The sequence below is a fragment of the Notechis scutatus genome, chromosome 9 (assembly GCF_049901735.1).
Source record: "Notechis scutatus isolate UNSWTSFEM ecotype Mainland chromosome 9, rNotScu1.2, whole genome shotgun sequence".
Classification (NCBI taxonomy): domain Eukaryota; kingdom Metazoa; phylum Chordata; class Lepidosauria; order Squamata; family Elapidae; genus Notechis; species Notechis scutatus.
In genome coordinates, this window is record NC_142017.1 from 17,288,401 (window position 1) to 17,308,212 (window position 19,812).

Genomic DNA, 19,812 nt, shown 5'->3' on the forward strand with positions numbered 1-19,812 from the left:
GTGAGCACTTGCCCAACCACTCATGTGTCTTAAGTTGTCATCCTAGTGCAGGGGTGTCAAACTCAAAGATCTGGGAGTCCAGATCTGGCCTGCGGGGTCGCTCTGGAAATAACAAAGAACTGGCCTGCAATGTCAACTCATAAAATATTCCTATGCCTGTTTTAGTAGTTGCCATGAAAAGGCGGGGGGGGAGGAGGAAGGAAATCTGGAAGAGCAATGCAGCAGTTTGGAAGCAAAAGTACATTCCAACTCTTATCTTTAAAAGGCTGTAACTAAACTACCAGAGCTTTTGCCCGTGAATATATTTAATTGGAGAACGTGAATGAGGAGAGGGGAGGAGGGAGGAGAGGGGGGAACCAGAGTCACAGGTGACTGTAAATTATGTATGAAGCCAGAGTTGGCTTCATACAGGGCGGTGCCAGTATGTTGCCTCTAATAAATCCTTTGAAGTTTTTTGAAGTTTGGCTCGAGAATCATGATTACAGCAGCTGGAATCCTGACATGCAGTACTTCTGCCATTGAAAACAGAGCCCGTTTTCGCTGACAGAGGGTTGCAGGAGCCTGTTGCAGCCGAAAACGGAGCTTGGGAGCCCATTTTCGCTGGCAGAGTGCTCGGGCCACTACAGGTGCCTCTGACACGAGTGAGATTGAGCTGGGCCATGCCCACCATGGCCACGCCCACCCTGGACTCCCGAGGTCAAACACGATCCTGATGCGGCCCTCAATGAAATTGAGTTTGACATTCCTGTCCTAGTAGAATAACATACAAGGGAAAATGGTTGACACTTGCTTTGTTTTGCATTACTAAATCAGTCCCTCAGGCACAGGTACACCTCTATACATACAGTTTAAAAACCAGAAATGAGCAATACTTATATCGAGTCCAACTAAAATGGTTTCAAATAGCAAATTTTCAACGTTTCCAGATGCAAAAAAATTCAGTGGAAGAACAGATAGTAACAGATAGTAACAGATAATCAGAGCTGGAAGGGACCTTATAGGTCATCTCATCCAGCCCCTGCCCAAGCAGGAGACCCTACACCATTTCTGACAGATGGGAGTCCAGTCTCTTCTTGAAAGCCTCCACCCTACACCATTTCTGACAGATGGGAGTCCAGTCTCTTCTTGAAAGCCTCCAGTGATGAAGCTCGCACAACTTCCAAAGGCAACTTCTGTTCCATTGGTGGATTGTTCTGTCAGAAAATGTCTCCTTATTTCCAGGTTAAATCTCTCCTTGTTCAGTTTCCATCCTTTATTCCTTGTCTGGCCTTTGGGTGCTTTAGAAAATAGCTTGGTCCCTTCCTCTCTGTGGAAGCCCCTCAAATATTGGAAGAGGACTATCCTGTCTCCCCTGGTCCTTCTCTTCACTAAACTAGCCATGCCCGGTTCCTGTAACCGTTCTTCATATGTTTTAGTCTCCAGTCACCTCATCATCCTGGTTGCTCTTCTCTGTTCTTTTTCTAGAGTCTCAACATCTTTTTTAAAGTGTGGTGACCAAAACTAGATGCAGTACTCTAGGTGTGGCCTTACTAAGGCTTTATAGAGCAGTATTAGTACCTCATGGGATCTTGACTGTATCCCTCTGTTAATTTGACTGAAGAAAGCCGGGCGGCCTTTAAAAAGAGACTGGACAGCCATTTGTCTGACATGTATAGGGTCTCCTGTTTGAACAGGGGGCTGGACTAGAAGACCTTCAAGGTCCCTTCCAACTCTGTTATTCTCTTATTCTGTTACTTAAAAGTACAGTATTACCACAGACAAATCAAAAGTTCACTCGCTAGGGTAGCCTTTCAAACCTACATTTTGTAATTATAACCAACGCCTATCGTTCGCGGACAGAATTGCCTATGATTGTAGTGACTGTCTAGGGTTGTACTATCTATGATTGTACTGACTAGGCATTGTGGTTGATGTAACCCTCCATCTGGGGAGGGCACCAGGCTGAGGAAGGAGCAAAAACACTCTTGAGAAACAAGAAAGCCATTCAATATCCTCGGTATCTTCTTACATCCCCTGTAGCAACCTGAGTTCCTTGGAGGAGGCGGCAGAAAAAAGAGAGGCGTTGAATGGAAAGAGGTAAGGCAGGTGGAGACGGGGCCAAGCAAAAGATAAGCCTACAGAGCCCAATCAGTTCTGGGATTCCACATCACAGCCAAACAGTCTCAGTAGACCAGCCTCCATCTTTGGCTCCTCAATTGGGGATTTACCTTGTTTATTTATTTACCTCAGAGGTGGTATTCAGCAGGTTCTGACCAGTTCTAGAGAACCGGTAGCGGAAAGTTTGAGTAGTTCGGAGAACCAGCAAACCCCACCTCTGACTGACCCCACCAACCCCATCTATCCTCTGCCTCCCATTGAGTCCCAGCTGATCGGCTGGGTCTTCTTTGGTTGCCCTGCACAGGAGAAGGGAGCTGGAAAGCAGGTTAGTGGGGTAGGGAGGGAAGGGGGATTTTGCAGTATCCTTCTTCTGCCACACCCACCAAGCTATACCCACCTAGCCACCATGCCCACCAAGCCACGCAAACACAACCAGTAGTACATTTTTTTTGAACCCCACTACTGCTTTACCTTATTTATTTAAAAAACAATAACAAAACAGGAATGAAACACAAAGAGAATGATGATAGAATGACAGTCAAACAGAAAAAAACCCACACATATAGAAAGTTCACTTTAAAAGGTAAAAAAAAATGCAACAAATAAAAAATCCAATATGATATAACAGTAAACATTTACATGTTATATTTATCTAATGCAAATTATATATTATTCAAGAACTTCTATATTTCTAATACACTTATATAACTAACACTCTCTTACTCAAGTGACTAGTATGTTTGGTATAAATGAGCGCCATGGTTAACATTCCAGTAAATTGGTCCATAGAACACGGAATCCTAGGCTGGACCTGGAGGTCTTCTAATCCAAGCCCTGCTGGAGACAGCAGACCGTACGCCACTCCAGTCAAATACATCCCATTGATTGTGCAGACACAACTCTGCCTCTTTCCACCACTACCTTGCACCCAAAATCCTCACCTCTACCTACTGAACATTTCTCTGCACTTCATATCTTGTTGTCCGAGCGTCAAAAGCTAAGCACGGATGGATAACAATTTATACCTGGAGAGAGCTACAAAGAAATCCCATTTTATGTACGCATGTAGATATGTATGTATGTATTTATTTCCTGCATTTATTACTTTTTTAAAATAACTCAAGGTGGCAAACATACGAATAGAATAGAATAACAGAGTTCAAAGGGACCTTGTAGGTCATCTAGTCCAAACCCCCTGCCCAAGCGGGAGACCCTACGCCATTTCTGACAGATGGCAGTCCAGTCTCTTCTTGAAAGTTCCAGGGATGAAGCTCCCAAAACTTCTGAAGGCAAGCTATCTAATCCTCTTTCCTCAGGGCGGGATTCAAAATTTTTAACAACCAGTTCTGTGGGCGTGGCTTAGGTGGTGGGCGTGGCTTGGTGGTCATGTGACTGGGTGGACATGGCTTGGTGGTCATGTTATTGGCTGGGCGTGGCCAACTCAATATTACTCACATCGAGGCATGCATCTCCTTGCCTGGCCTCTCATGACTGTAGGGATGCTGCAACAGTCGTAAGTGTGAAAAATGGTCATAAGTCACTTTTTTCAGTGCCATTGTAACTTTGAATGGTCACTCCACACAAGCAAAGTACCAGCAAAGGAGGGGAAAAAAAACTCCAGAGACATTCCTGAGACAGGAAGTCTAGTCCTGCCAAGAATGTAATAAGGGTTAGCGGAGAGGCAGTTTCTGTAAGCAACACCAGAATGTTTCTTTCCTGCCTTCCTTACAGGATTAGGCCAGTAATTTCTTCTAACAACCGGTTCTCAGAACTGCTTAAAATGTTAACAACTGGTTCGAACTGGTAGAATCCCAGGTAGAATTCCTCCTCCTATTTTATTTATTAAAATCCCAACTTTATTATCCTTACAAATAACTCAAGTCAGCGCACATATCCAACATACCTTCCTCCTCCTATTTTCCCTCACAACAACAACCCTATGAGATGGGTTGGGCTGAGGAAGAATGACTGGCCCAAAAATCACCAGACAGCTTTCATGGCTAAGGCGGGACTAGAACTCACAATCTTCTGGTGCGCAAGTCACCATCTTCACCACTAGACCAAACTGGTACTTTTGTTTTAAACAAAAACAAAAACAAAAACAAACAACTCTTGGCAATAGATGCACAACCTTTTATTCTTGCAAAAAAAGAAAATCAGAAGGCAAAAATCCAGAAATCTATGTAGATAGCAGAAATCAAGCTTGATAAAGCATTTTTTTTCTTTAAATCAAAAAAATCCTTTTCCTAAAGAAGCATCTATTTATTTGAACCTCTTTCATTCAGGATACTCCATAAAACAGGGAAATCCACATCTTATTTTAAGAGCATAAAACAGTCGTGTTTTATATACTGAAACATCTTCTAACATGGATCTGACCTTACATCAACTTCTATTTTGAAACAGTTTTCCGTGTTTTCAATTATCCATCAACAGACAAGAAAATCCTCAGAGGGGATTAAAAGAACCGGGGAGAATTAGCTGACAACATTTAAATAAAATATACAAGCATCTTTGCACCCAGCTTGGAAATTCAACAAGATCTCTTAATAAACATAGATTCACTACAAAGCATTTCCAACAATGCCAAAATAGAGAACAGCCATTTTCTATCACACTCTACTGTAGAGATTATCAGTCCTCCAGGTCATGGTTGTCTCAAAGGTGCTTTTTCAAGGAGGCAACTGGACTTTCTTGTTTTTTTTCTTTTGTAGATGTTTCGCTTCCCATCCAAGAAGCTTCTTCAGCTCTGACAGGATAGTGGGGAGTGGAAGGATTTATGGAAAAATGGAAGGATTTTAAACCTCCCAAGTGCTTCAACCACCCTCTAAAAGGATGCAGATTAGCAGTTGTCTGCAAGGAATATAAATCCTTCCATTCTCCCACCATTCAGTCAGAGCTGAAGAGGCTTCTTGGATGAGAAGTGAAACATCTTCAAAAGGAAAAAACAAGGAAGTCCAGCTCCTTCCTTGAAAAAGCACCAATAGAGTCCTAGTCAGATGGTTGTCTGGACTCAGGATGAAGACAATGAAAGGCAACCAGCTTTGCACTGCCCTGCATAAATCAAACTGCCTTTACAATGAAGGCAACAATTTTTAATATTCCACATAAATCTGTCTTGTATGGTAAGACTATTCTAGTTATGACCTTCGTCTGTGTGACACCTTTTCAGGCGATCGCTGGATAATAGTAACTCCATACAGGGAGTCCTTAACTTACAACAATCATTTATCAATTTTTTGACATTGCATCGCCCTTGAAATGAATGACTTATCACCTTTCCCTGCACGGCCTTAGTCACATGATCAAAATTCATGCACTTAGCAACTGGCATGTATTTATACTGGCTGCAGCTCCCTGGAATTACGTGCTTTTCCATTTGCAACTTTCCCAGCCGGCTTCTGATAACCAAAGTCAATGCGGGGAGTGGGATTTGCTTAACCACCATTGAATCACTTAATAACTGTAGCAATTCACTTAACAACCATGCCCCCCCCCAAAAAAGGCTTAAATTCGGGCACAGTTCATTTAACTGCTGCCTAGCTTAGCAACGGGAATTCTGGTCGCAATTGTGACCTTAATGGAGTACCTGTACGATCTAATAAAAACAAAAAATTATGTTTGCAAGCTTTCAAATGGTGCACTCAAATGGATACTTTTGCAGATCTAAATGTTTACAGTATTTCTGAAGGAGCCGTGTGTTTGCAGTGTGAAGTATACAGTGTCACTCCCATTGTTCAGGTTAACTAATTCCACAAAAATCTGGCTTCCTTCACCAGGACAAAGAGCAATCAGCTAACATGTGCAAAGGGCAGGGCTCATTTTGACTGCTTTTCCTTAAGTCTGTTCAAGGTTTGCTCACCTGAACAACCTGGAGGTCCACTTTCCCTTTCTAAACCCAAGTCTGCAGGACCAGACCTTGTAATTATGCATGTCATTTCTCCCTCCAAAGTCATGCATTGTATATTTGGTCCTTTGTGGGAACCTGGCCAAGAACAATGTTTATGGAGATTTTCAGTCATCCAGGTCATGGTTATCCCAAAGGTGATTTTTTTTTTTTCTCCCAAGGGGCAACTGGACTCAAGAAAGACCTGGCAAAGATCTCTTCCAAAAAGCACCCTTGGGACTTGCCAAGGATAGTAACATTGAAAAGTGTGGAGTCCTTGGTGCTCCCTGAGCTGGGTTGTTTTTGGATTTATTTTATTTTTTTTTTTGCAAACCTTTCATTCATTCTCTAGCAGATAGCAAACACCACTCTCTTCTAGCCCTGAAGATGTTACCAAGTTTGGTAATGAAATGTCTGCAAGCAGGGGTGGGATTCAAATTTTTTAACAAGCGGTTCTGTGGGCGTGGCTTAGGTGCTGGGCGTGGCTTGGTGGTCATGTGACTGGGTGGACATGGCTCGGTGGTCATGTTATTGGCTGGGCGTGGCCAACTCAACATCACTCACATCGAGGCACGCATCTCCACCTGGCCTCTCATGCCTGTGGGGATGCTGCAACAGTTGTAAGTGTGAAAAATGGTCATAAGTCACTTTTTTCAGTGCCATTGTAACTTTGAATGGTCACTCTACACAAGCAAAGTACCAGCAAAGGAGGGGAAAAAAACTCCAGAGATGTTCCAGAGACAGGAAATTTAGTCCTGCCAAGAATGTAATAAGGGTTAACGGAGAGGCAGTTTCTGTAAGCAACACCAGAATGTTTCCTTCCTGCCTTCCTTACAGGATTAGACCAGTAATTTCTTCTAACAACCGGTTCTCTGAACTGTTTAGAATGTTAACAACCGGTTCTACCAAATAGGTGCAAACTGGTAGAATCCGACCCATCTGCAAGAAAACAACCAAATTCAGAGAACACCAAGGACTACATGGTTCAACCCTGAGCTACAAACATTATCTTCTGTCAATATTCCTGAAACCTGTCCTTACTTTAGCAGGCATAAGTATGCTAAACCAGCTGATTCTGCCCTACAGAACTGGCAAAACATCTCTTGAAATGGTCAAGAACCATTTGGTTTCTACCAGAAAACAGATGGCCTTGAGTCATCTTGCTATACATATCACGTTGTACCCAAAAGATACAGAATAACAGAGTTGGAAGGGATCTTGCAGGTCATCTTGTCCAACCCTCCATCCACCCAAGCAGGAGACCCTACACAATTTCTGACAGATGGTAGTCCATTCTCTTCTTGAAAGCTTCCAGCGATGAAGCTCCCACAATGATCAAATGATCAGAATTTAGTTTTGGCTTAGCATATTCCTGTGAATTCAGCAATCTGGTTTGAAAATCATGACTTACAGATGGAACAATTTGCCAAGCTAGCAGGCTTATTCAACAACCTACGTTTAAGAACTTAGATGTGTGAACTCAGTCACCGTGAGCTTATAAAACAAGGGGCTAGAAAAGGCAAGCTTTTCAAAGACTGTTGTTAACCTTTGAAAGGTTTTTTTTTTTTTTTTTTAATGATTTACGGTTTGTGATTTTCATCATGCATTAATTAGCTTATTCACTGGGGCTTCTTTGATACAGTACGGCTTGTTTTTAAAATCGTAGCTTAATTTAATTTGTGTACCCAGCCAACTGTGGCTTTTTCCATTATTCACGATTACAGCAGTCCGTGACTCGGTACAGCAAGCGACAGTGGGCAAATCTGCTAAGGGTGGCTAAACTTAAGTTGCAACTGGGGATATAACAGGGTGCTGTCTCATAAAAGTATCAGACGTAATTATGGTGAGTTGCTTAAGAAGTGTGACCGGGAGGGAGGGGAGACCAGAAGAAACCGGCAAAGTGTATTTAAGCTGCTTCAGCTGTCTTTGGTTGCAAGAAGCAGGGCAAGATCTAACTTGCAGCCAGAATACTCATTTTGGAATAATTTCCAAACCACTAAAAACTCACTTGGCAATCTTAACTGGTTTTTCGTGAAGTTTATCCAACTGGAGAGTGAAAGAATAGAAATATATCATATCTAATGGCTCTGCTCCCCCCCACAGCTCAAAAATACACCAGCTTCCAGAGGCTTCTGTTCTCCTATAATTAAGGATTCAGCTCAGCATGGAGAAGAAAAAAAACCAAGTACACGGCAGTTTCAGCTCCATTTTTCAGGCAGATGCTTGTCAAAGAAACAGCAACCTAGTAACCCGTTTTACCTCCTCAGCAAACACACCCACAATGATTCAAAAAGGAGATACCAAAACAAAAACAAAACCCCAACCCACATTCAGCAAAGCTTTGCAATTACATTTATCTACTTTCAATTTTTTCCTCCGGTTTCCAACTCCAAGCTTGGAACAATACACAGGAAGAAAAAGGGTTAGGAAATATTTACATTCACGTGTGATTTGAACTAAGTTAGCCAATCTAAGCTAGCTATTCCTCGTGTTTATAATAACACATAGAAAAAGATCAACGTTGTGCGAAAGTAATCTTCACTGCTGTTAAAACCTGTAATATTAAATACATACTTTTCTTATCAAGTTTTTCTGATATTATACCAAATAAAAGCAACATGTTTCCCTATCATCTTTTCTGCAAGTACCGGAAAAATGAAGATATACTGCGAGATGAAGAGATAGTCAAGAAGATACTAGATTGTGCAGAAATGGATAGACTGACATTGAAAATTAAACAGAAAGAGGATGGAGAATATTATCAAACATGGAATTTATTTTACCGATGGTTGGAAAAAAAGGGGTGGAGTTTAAGAATGTGACCTGTATTGTTAAGCAAATTTAATACCCAGACAACACGATGTTTATTAAGCACTAAGAAATGTATTTAATAGAAAATCAATAACATAAAAAGAAAAAAAGGAAAAGAGCAATGTTATCCTGCAAGGACACCAGAAAGAAAAGTACTGAATATGTTCATACATTGCATGAAAGCCAAAACAGACAAATGACATGGTATTCTAACAAGTGTGCAATCCAACTTCCTAAAAATCTAGGCCAGCCTTCTTGAACCTGGGAAAGATTTACTGAATTGGATTTGTACAGCTATCCATCTCATATGCATGTATAATAAAACAATCCATTAAAACCATTAAAAGCAACCAATTTAAATTTTAAAAGGTGACTAAAAACAAGATGGTGGAAAAGCATACAAAAGAATATTCAATTAACAGTAAAGGAGAATACTTGCAGCTCAGGGTTGAAATGAGGGGTCCACAGTGCTCCTTGAGGTTGGTTGTTTTCTTGTAGATGTTTCATTACCCAACTAGGTAACATCATCAGTGCTAGTCCTGATAGCAGTGATGACGTTACCTAGTATGAATCATGAAACACCTGCAAGAAGACAGCCAAGCTCAGAGGACACCAAGGACCCCTCATATTCAATTGACTACCATATAACCATCTAGCCAACTTTACCATAACATGAGATTTCTAAGCCAGATGACAGAACCCTGTTTTAAGGGCCAGATTAGCATCTCCACTATGCTTTTGGGGGATTGTGAGAAAATATCATCTAGCACTTCTGAATGGTGCTATCCAGTCCCCAAGACAAAAAGTTATTAGGTTAGCCTAACCACTGGACTATCACAGAGATGGCCTTGGTTACCAACATCTGTTTGGAAACATGAATGGGAAGAAGACATTTCAAACAGAATAGATACAGAATTACAGAATTGGAAGGGACCTTGGAGGTCTTCTAGTCTGCCCCCCTTTGCTCAATCGGGAGACCCTATACCCTTTCAAACAAATGGCTGTCCAATTTTTTCTTTAAAACCGCTAGCGAAGGAGCACCCAACAAATTTTATAGACAAGCTCGGAGCACAAGATAGCAACCAACATGTCAGATTTCCAGGAAAACAGCAGAATAGGATCCCAATCTTGAAAACATACCCATTTCTCAACTTAACAATTATCTTGGATTTTTCCTACCAGTCTTCATTCAGTTAACCAAAATAGAATTTGCTTTTGACTTTTTCCCCCCCTTCAAAGTAGAAGAGTATTTCAGAGAAATTCTCCAAGAATAGAAGGCAGGGGATTTGCATCTATTGAATCCCAAAGTAGCCAGAGGGTCTTGGTTGTTTATTTATTTATTTATTTGGGGGCGGGGGGAGCAACCTTCTCTTCATTGATGAGAAATACCAAAGAACGAATTTCTCCCAGAAGCTTCTCGGTAAGATAGTAAACATCTCAGCAAAAGTTCTTTGAGAAAGTACTGGACAATTGTAAGTTGCCTTCACAAAATAGGTGAAGTATTTGATTGAGAATTTTGAAATCAATGCTCAACTCCAAGATTTGGGATTATTATTTTTTTGAGGGGGGTGCAATTACTCTTCCAAGCCTCACAGAATTTACAAAGCCAAATTTAAGCCCTGGAATTTGCTTTCAATGTCTGGAATCAGCTATTGATCAACAAGGAATACCGAAAGTTCTTGACCTAAAACCATTGATTTAATGACTGTTACAAGTTACAACGGCACTGGAAAAAAGTGACATGTGACTGTTTTCCACACTTAACAACCATTGCAGCTTCCCTGTAGTCATGTGATCAGTGCTTGGCAACTGGCATGTACTTATGACGGTTTCACTGTCATGTGATCCCTTTTTGTGACCTTCTGTCAAGCAAAGCCAATGGGGAAGCCAGATTCACTTAACAACCATGTTACTAACTTAAGAACAGCAGAGGTTCACTTAATGTGGCAAGAAAAGTTGTAAAACAGGACAGCATTCATTTAAAACTGTCTTGCTTATCAGCAGACATTTTGGGCTCAGGTGTGGTCCTTAAATCGAGGACCACCTCAATCTGAGGTAGAAAACAAGAGGCCTCCTATTTTGGATCCAATGGGATGGGATGTTTCCTCCTTTCTCCATTGTTGTTCAGAAATAGGAATCCCACCCCACCCCAAAAAAGCAAAATCTATCACATCAGGGGGACCAAAATTTCCCCAAAGATAGGATGATTATCCTCAGGACGGATGCCGTCTCCAAAGGCTTTCGATCTGATTTCTCATGTTCAGTGTTATTGGAGGATGGAGATCACTTGTGAAGGAACGCAGGGACGACCTTGAGGACTGCTGAAGGGATGTGAAACGGCTGCTTAGTCTTGGGAAAATGGGAGGCGTGAACAAGAATTTCACAATAGCCTTGGCCTTGATTCAATTTGGGTTTTGGCTTCTGAAATTCTGCAGCTCTATGCCCCGTAAATAAGAGTAAAATTCTGGGTATCCACATGGCCTCTCTTTCCTAACCTGGCCTACTTGAAAGACTGGTATCATTAAAAAAGAGATTAAAGCAAATCAACACCATGTGTTGATCAACAAAATGTGTTGAATGTGTCAAATCAACAAAATGTGTTGAACTTAATTAAGCACTCCTCGTGTTTTTTGGGGGGGATATCTTGCTGTGGTCTGGGCTCTTGGTCCAGAAAAAGTTGGTATAACTTTACTGTAGAATAGCGCTCACCCTCCTCCCTGGCACTAGGTACTGGTTTGGAAGAACCACTGTCTTCCATGGACTGGGGACGGGATAGGCAGAAGGGAAGGGGTTGGTTTTGCATAGAACCTAGTTCCTGCACATGTGCAGATGGAAGTTTGCTCGGCCACCCATTGCCCATGTGGCCCAGTTCCTAACAGGCCATGGACCGGTACTGGCCCTAGGGGGTTGGACCTCTGCTGTAGAGGATGCTAAAGTTTTGTTCCACGTTTCAGAAGTTTTATTAAAATTCTCGAAAGTTTCCAAACCAAACAGCAACACACAACTTATCTAAAAACTCTCCAAGTGAATTCACACATGCAGATTCATCACTATGTACAACATTAATCCATATGGGTCCATAAATGGGTCAATGCGAACATGCCAACCGAAAGGTCCAGTCATAATTATGCTCAGCAAGGACTTAGGAGACATCCAGATTTTTAAAATAGCTCATACACTGGTTTACATTCATACATAATGCTAAGTCAGGATTTAAAAACAAAAACCAAAAAGAGATTCTCTGGACAAGTCATAAAGGTGTGGTTGACAGGTAACACAAAGAGAACTGATACATATCAGAGAGACACCAAAGAGACACCTCCCTAGGATGATGAAAGACCGGTTACAGGGTGGTAAACCAGTAATTTATAATGGTGAGATGATTTATCTATTGTCTTCACAGTTGCACCTTCTTACTCTACCAACTTCCAACACTCATCGCTGGTCAGTGAAACACTATCAGCCGTGATCATTCCACACAACTAAATTCACCAATGTTGGATTTAACCACGTTTTACTGAATCAACTTTGGTTGGCTCCTTTCACAAAACCCTGGCTTAACTGCCATTCCGATCGGCTGCAAGTACCAAGATGAGCTTCGAAAGAAATAAAAGCAAACGGCTTAGGCAAACTCAGCCACTCACAGGCCACCAACCATGTGGCTGCACACGTGGCAGATGGTGCCAGCCAGCCTTGGTTGCAGAATAAACACGCTTTACTTGGCAAGGGGTCACTTGACAAAAAAATTTCAAAGCGAAAGCTTCTTGTTTGCTTGATTGCACCACTTGGAATCCTGCTCCCCTACATTCAACAAGTTAAACCCTCACCTGTTGGAGAACGCGATCCAGAGGCTCCGCTTTGGCCAAGCTTTCGGGGGTTAACCCTGTCAGTTCTTGGCACGGCTCACTTAGCTCCAAATTGTCTGCCTTCACCAGGCATTTGTGCAGGGTCCCTACCTGAAAATGTTTAACAAAGAGGGTAGGGGGGAAGGAGGAGGGGGTAAGGGGAAAAAAAGAAAATTACAACTCTAGGAACTCGATGGAGCGACTTGTAAGAACAATGTGTATTTAAAAAAGGAGGTTAGAACCACAGCTGGCTCCGTTGAAATTGGAAGGGATGGCTGGAGATGTAGTTGCTAATTTCACAAACTTCCCATCTCGGTTTCCCTCCTGGCTTTGCCTTCAAGGAGATTCGCAGCCTCCCCATAAAAGTAGATGTTATTTTTAAGAGACCCAGCTGCAATTTTTGCATCATTCTAGTGGAAGGGAGGGAAATAAAATTCAGGTGGATCCCATCAGAATGGACTCGATTTAGAGATCCTGGAGGCGGGGAGCCTCTTGTTTTCTTTTCAAATTATTCGTTTGAAATTCACTTTGGAATGGGGATTGGGAGGGCGAGGAAGAAAGTAAACATAGGGATTGGACCTAGTTCTTCTGGGTTTGCACGAAACAGGTTTTCCTCCCACTCCGGTTTAATTCCCGTATCAAGCGACAGGTTTCCCAAGCAAACATGCAGGCCTGATTATTTCAAACACAGAAACACAAAAAGGTACATATCCAATATCCCAAACATGGTTAAAAGGGCCGTTTGGGTTTTCTTTTTACAGGAAGGAAGCGCCTTTTAGAGTCTCTTAAACATGAAAATGTTTCTATTGACTCAGAACTAGGGAAGGTGGGAAGATTTCATTCTTTTGTAATCTGGATTTGATTCTCCTGCTCAATTTCAAGGGAAATTTTTGAGCTGAGCTTTTAATGAATTATCCCAGTCCAAACTTAATAGTTTCTCCCTGCTTTCTTCCAACCCACCACCCCTCCTCAAGCCAAGTTGGGGGAGGTGAGCCAAGCTCATTCCAGCCCTGGATATGTTTGCTCAGATATAGAAATCCCCCTCGGGTGGTTGAATGAGAGAGAAGAGGGATCTCAGTTAAGTAGTTTCACCTCTCTTTCTTTTTTCTTTTTCCTCTCTTTTTGCAAATTGCCCAACGGTGTACGAAGAGTTTGGGAAGTCATACCTTCTTGCTGGGAAGATCCACAACTTGCCACACCAACAGAATTAGTTCCCTCTCATCGGACCCCAGCTTAGCCCCATTTCCACCAGCGGATGCCCCAAACAAGACCACCAAACAGTCACTGTGCGAAGAAGAAGCCGTCATGACCACAGAAGGGGGGGAACAGCTACAATCAAAAGCAGAGGTAAAGGAGAGGGAAAAAAAAAAAGAAAAAGAAGGAAGAGAGAAGGAAGAGAGAAAAAAAGAACAAAATTTAAATAAAAAGGAGAAAGAGAGAAAGAGAAAAAAGTATAAAACAAGCCAAACACAAAAAACTTACAAATGAAGGGCACCCCCATTCCCCAAGTGATCAAAGGGAAGATATAAAAAGGTCAATCTCAGAAAAGCCAGAACTATGGGTAAAGGGAACAGGGTGAAGGTAGCTAAGGTTCAAATAACATTTAATAAAAGGGGGAAAAATCTGTTTGCTGTTGTACCTGTATTTGAGGTGAGTTCTGTCTCCCCAGCTCTAACTGGGGGATAAAATTTAACAGGCAGTCCGTTTGTCTCCCTCTGACATCATGGCAGGAACCCAGCCTAGGTTTTTTTTTTAAAAAAAGAATCTTTTTTTCCTCGCTCTCTTTTTCCTAAGTTACCTGCCCCTCGGTGGAAGCACATGACCTGAGTCAATTTCCCAACAGGCGAGGCCATTGGGCCTGCAGGAAAGGTAGAGGTGGGACCTGGAGCATAATCCACGCCCAGTTGAGTCTACCTGATTGGATTTGTGTATGTTTGGCTGGGGAGGGAGGGAGGGAGACAGATCAGGAGGGAAACTCCCTTTCTCAATTTTACTTTAATTTCAGGAAGTGCCTTAACCTGTTCTGGTTTTTTTTCTTTCTCCTCCAACTCTCTCTCTCCTGTTTCAGGAGTCCTTTATCAGCAAGCAGAATGCAGTCTCCTTGCCACAATTCTGTCCAAAATGCACAAGGTGCCTCCCAGGACAGCTTCTTCCCAAAATTCCTGGTTCTAAATTTATTGTGTTTGGCTCCCACCTGGTCACCTGCCTATGCAGTTCTTTGGATTGCAAGGAATATGGGCAAAACCGTTGAAGGGGAGAGTTGGTTTTAAAACTGTAGGGATTATAATCAGATCCTGCCCGGCATAAAACTCACACAAAATGAAATGAACCTGCCTGGTGTGAGTCAAAAGCCCAGTCTCAGAATTATAATTCATATAATTCAGTTCAGTGTGTGGAGGGTGAAGGATGTGTGTGTTTGTGTTTATTTTCATGGTCATGATATGCACCAAAGATGGTGTTTGATTTCGTTGTACAATGTGCAATGACAATAAACTAAAACTAATAAGGCTAGTTCTCTGAGGTTATGGAGGAGCAAAACATTTTAGTTTGAAATAAAAGCAGCTTCTAAAGCAATGTTTTTCACACTTGACAACTTTAAGATATGTGGACTTCAACTCCCAGAATTCTGGAAGTTGAAGTCTACGCATCTTAAAGTTGCCAAGTTTGGAAAATAGGGTTCTAAAGAACTGGACAAATGCGGGCAGCTCACCAGTTTCTATGAAAACCCTTTGGCTATTTAAATTTCCATTCCATTTTTTAATAACCCCAGCAGGGAAATTGCCTTTATTAAAAGCAACTGTACTACATGACCCATTCTCAACAGAGCTCTATCTATTTAGACTTGCATTTATTTTCCTTGGATGGACAACCAACCACCTTAGGGGGAAAATAATTTATATTTTAATGCAGGATATCCAGCCAAATCCTCTAGATATGATTATTGAGATCAGATTCTAGAATTAATAGGTATTGAAAGAAAGCACCTGGGTGAAACATTTTAAAACAGCCTCCAGTAACTGCTTTGAAGAGATGCAAACAACTACAACGTCATACTTAACAAAACTTGTTTAGTGACCATCCAGAGTTATAACCGGGCTGAACTAGTAGGATTTATAAGTCCTCTTAGTTGTGACTGTTGCAGCATCCACAGCATGATTGTGATTTGGGCACTTCCATCAATTAGAGGTGCTCCTCGATTTACAACCACAATTGAGCCAATTTTTTTTTGCTGCGCAACAAGATAGTTATTAAGTGAGTTTTGCCCCATTTTACCACCTTCCTTGCCACCGTTGTTAAGTGAATCACTGCAGTTGTTAAGTTAGTAACACAGTTCTAAAGTGACTTTGACTTTGCTGGTCAGACGGTCACAAAAGGAGATCATGTGACCCCAGGACACTGCAACCGTCATAAATATGAGTCAGTTGCCAAGCGCCTGAATTCTGATCACATGCCCATAGGGATGCTGCAATGGTCATAAGTGTGAAGAAAGCAGCCATAAGTCACTTTTTCTAGTGTCATTGTAACTATGACTGGTCACTAAATATGAATGGTTGTAAATCAAGGACTATCTGTATGACTGCAGAAATTTGTAACTTTCCTTGCCAGCTTCCTACAAACAAAAGGGAAACCTGCATGGAAGGTGGCAAATTGTGGTCATGTGATGTCCTCACTTAATGACTATGTGTAAAGTCGCTTAACGATGACAACCAAGACTGCTGGAATTGCCATTGCCAACGGGGACAGGGATGTGAAGTTGCGCTTAATGACTGAGCCGCTTAAGCGACAGAATTTCTGGTCCCAAGTATCATTGTTAAGTGAGGGCTATTTGTACTATCCCACACAACCCACAACCCCCCAAAAACATTTTCAGAGTCCAATTTGAAGCATTGAAGAGCCATGGTGGTGCAGTGGTTAGAATGCAATATTGCAGGCTAACTCTGCCAACTGTCAAGGTTTGATCCTGACCGGCTCAAGGTTGACTCAGCCTTCCTTCCTTCTGAGGACAGTAAAATGAGGACCCAGATTGCTGGGAGCAATATACTGACTATAAACTGCTTAGAGAGGGCTGTAAAGCACTGTGGTATATAAGTCTATTGCTATTGCACTACCCTACTGTATCCTGGCTTTAATACTGAATGAAAAGTGAGATATGAGTCTAATGCATCAATAAACACATAATAAATATCCTATGCTTTGCTACTGTTTTAGCTTCTTAGTTTCATGTTTTAAGGTTAACTCTATTTTTTTTTTAGGTGAGCCAAACAAGCTAGTCAGAGAAATAGGTAAATTGTGTATACATTTTGCTTATAACTCTTCCACATAAACAAACAGAGAAATGGCAATAGAGTAGCTAAATACTCTGAAGGTGGAGGAACTTTCATTCCAATTTCAGAATCCTTCTTGTGAGCTGTAATCCTAATTCTCCATCTTGGTGTTGCTTATTTAAAGCAACACCAAGATGGAGAATTTAAAGGGAACATTGCTTAATTTAGCTGTAGGTAAATGTCTTTCTAGATGGTCACACTGTAACAGAAATATTATATAAATGATATTTTCAAGCAAACTGGCAGACTTCCTCTTCATTTGTTATTATTTAAAATCTGAAAAGTTGCTTTCCTTCACAGAGATATGGATAGGACACCTATATTTTCTATATCTTAGAAAATAGAAACTACTCTCTCCCCCACCCCGAAAATAAATCATAACAGGGTGCTTCCTTACATTTCCTCCACTTCTCAGTAAAGAAAGCAAATTAATATGAAGGAAAATATCCTGCACAGCTGGAATGGAGGGCAGGAAGCCATTTCACATATTTCGCCTTCTGGGAAAATGGAAACCAGCCTCGCCCAACCTGGCAGCCATTTTGTGAGTGTACTAACCAGTCTTCCTAGCAGTCTCCCTTTTTGGGGAAAACCTCCATTTCTCATTCCCCAAAGTCCAAGTGGACCAAATAATGGGGGTGGGGGTGGGAAATGAGGTTACCTGAATCATACCTTACAGGAGAAGACTCCTCAGAATTGGAAAAGCTGAAAGAAAAGAAAACTGAGAACCTGCAAGGCTAGAGATGACTTGAAACACATCCAAATATTCTGTTTATATGGTGCTAAAAGTTAAAACTGAGGGAGTTTGTGGACCAGAGATGGGTGGGAGGGCGTCTCCCTTACCTGGTTGGGAGAATACCTGTGGAAATTAATGGCTTTTAAGACCTAAGAGAATGGAAATGTTTGCCTGGTACACACAGGTCATTTGAACAGGTGGGCTGTGAAGGGATTCTATCAAATGCCTTTAACAGCAGCTGCCTCGTTATCTGGTCCAAGATGGGGACGGGGGAGAGAAAAACAGTCCTTTGTATTGTATATATTGGAAGGGGGAGATTGGTATAGCAAGCAGCCATCTTGGAGGGAGCCAGGAATAAGGCAGACAGGCTCAATTTGCCTTGCACTTTCCCCAGAAGTTTCCTTTTTCTGTACAGGTAGTTCCCAACTTACAATGATTCATTCAGTGACTGTTCAAAGCTACAATGGTGCTGAAAAAAAGTGACTTATGACCATTTTTCACACTTACGACTATTTCAGCATCCCAATAGTCATGTGATCAAAATTCAAGTGTTTGGCAACTGACTCATATTTATGACCATTGCAACGTCCCAGGGGTCATATGATAAACTTTTGTGACCTTCTGACAAGCAGAGAAAATGGAGAAGCCTGGTTAACTTAACAGCTGCAATGATTCACTTAACAACCGGTGCAAGAGAGGTCGTAATATGGAGCAAAACTCACTTCACTGCCTTGCTTAACAACAGAAATTTTGGACTCCATGGCGGTTGTAAGTTGAGGGGACTACCCTTTATATATAAAAAGGACGCTTCTGTTTTTCTACTTTATACTCTGAGTACTTGAAGATTTATTTTCTTTCCTATTTTCTCTTGACTTGGCTTTTTGTTTTTTTTAGGAGACTAGTTTTGAACATTCTTCCCACCCAAAACTCCTGCGTTTTAAATACCTAAAACTGAAATGGAGACCAAAAAAAAATAAGAAGGCAACAATAAACAGATTTGTTGAAAATGTAAGGAGCCTGCCTCTTCAGTTTTATCATTTTTGTTAAAATGACTTGCCTGCATGACTGACTGAGAAATTCTGGGAGTTGAAGTCCGCAAGTCTTAAAGTTGCTAAGTTTGGAGACCCCCTGCTCTGCTCTCAGTGTTTCTCAATTTTAAGTGTGGCTGGGGAATTCTGGGAGCTGAAGTCTGCAAGTCACTTTAAAATTTGAGAAACACCAATAGAGACCCTCATAACAGAATCTTGAAAGCATGACTATTTATTTATATCCCTTCATTATTTTCATCAGGGCCAAATATTTTACTCAAGACCAAATACTCTTTCCTCCTCCTTCTCTTTTGCCCCACAACAACAACCCTGTGAGGTGGGTTGGGCTGTGAGAGAGAGTGGGATGACCCAAGATCATCCAGTTGGGTTTCCTGGCTAAGGCAGGATTAAAATTCACCACCTCCTGATTTCTTTACCACTGGACCAGTCTGGCTCCTTTTCTGTTTATGTTTCCTTCTTTTTTATACCAAAGAGAATCAAGGCAATGCAATCTCAAAGCTTCTTTATTATGCTTTCCTTCTTTTCCCAGACTCACCACATATTTTCTCCAAGGTTATTTTTATACTTCTCTACCGCCAGCTATCTAGCACAAGGCTCTTCAAACTTGGCAAGTTTAAGACTTGTGGACTTCAATTCCCAGAATTCCTGAGCTAACATAACTGGAGGAGGAATTCTGGGAGTTGAAGTCCACAAGTCTTAAAGCTGTCAAGTTTGAAGACCCCTAACCTAGCATATCTAAGGAATTCTGCAAGGGGTCAGTGCTACTGGTGGTTATTAAGGCTTTCAGGCATATATTCAACAGGTAGAGCTTTGACTGCAATTGCCGCCATCTTGATTTTTGTGATTACATCCTGCAAACATTCATGCAATCAAATTTTAGGCTATCTTTTGGAATGGACTTTGTTTTTAATTATAGCATTTTTGTTATTGTTAGTGTCTTGTATTAGGACAGACTTTTAAATTATTGCTTCCCCTGCTTTTAATTAAAGAATTTATTGTTCTCTTTTAATAGATGGCTCCTTCGGGAGGAAGGCCAGATTACAAATAAAGAACAATATAAATTAAT

General features: G+C 41.5%; 1 protein-coding gene across 2 annotated transcripts in view; it reads right to left on the bottom strand.

Annotated features, from left to right (window-relative positions):
* Window positions 1-14,569, bottom strand: part of ESRP2 (epithelial splicing regulatory protein 2) — a 68,086-nt gene extending 53,517 nt beyond the window's left edge. The window contains exons 1-3 of one of the 2 annotated variants that reach the window (XM_087971654.1): window positions 14,279-14,569; window positions 13,806-13,968; window positions 12,622-12,750 (exon numbers count right to left, since the gene is read on the bottom strand). In XM_087971654.1, the coding sequence (XP_087827780.1) occupies window positions 12,622-12,750; window positions 13,806-13,946 (270 nt within the window). In that variant the 5' untranslated portion in view covers window positions 13,947-13,968; window positions 14,279-14,569. The remainder of the gene's footprint in view (window positions 1-12,621; window positions 12,751-13,805; window positions 13,969-14,278) is intronic. The other variant, XM_087971653.1, reaches the window with a different exon arrangement.
* Between the last annotated feature and the right edge of the window lie 5,243 nt (window positions 14,570-19,812).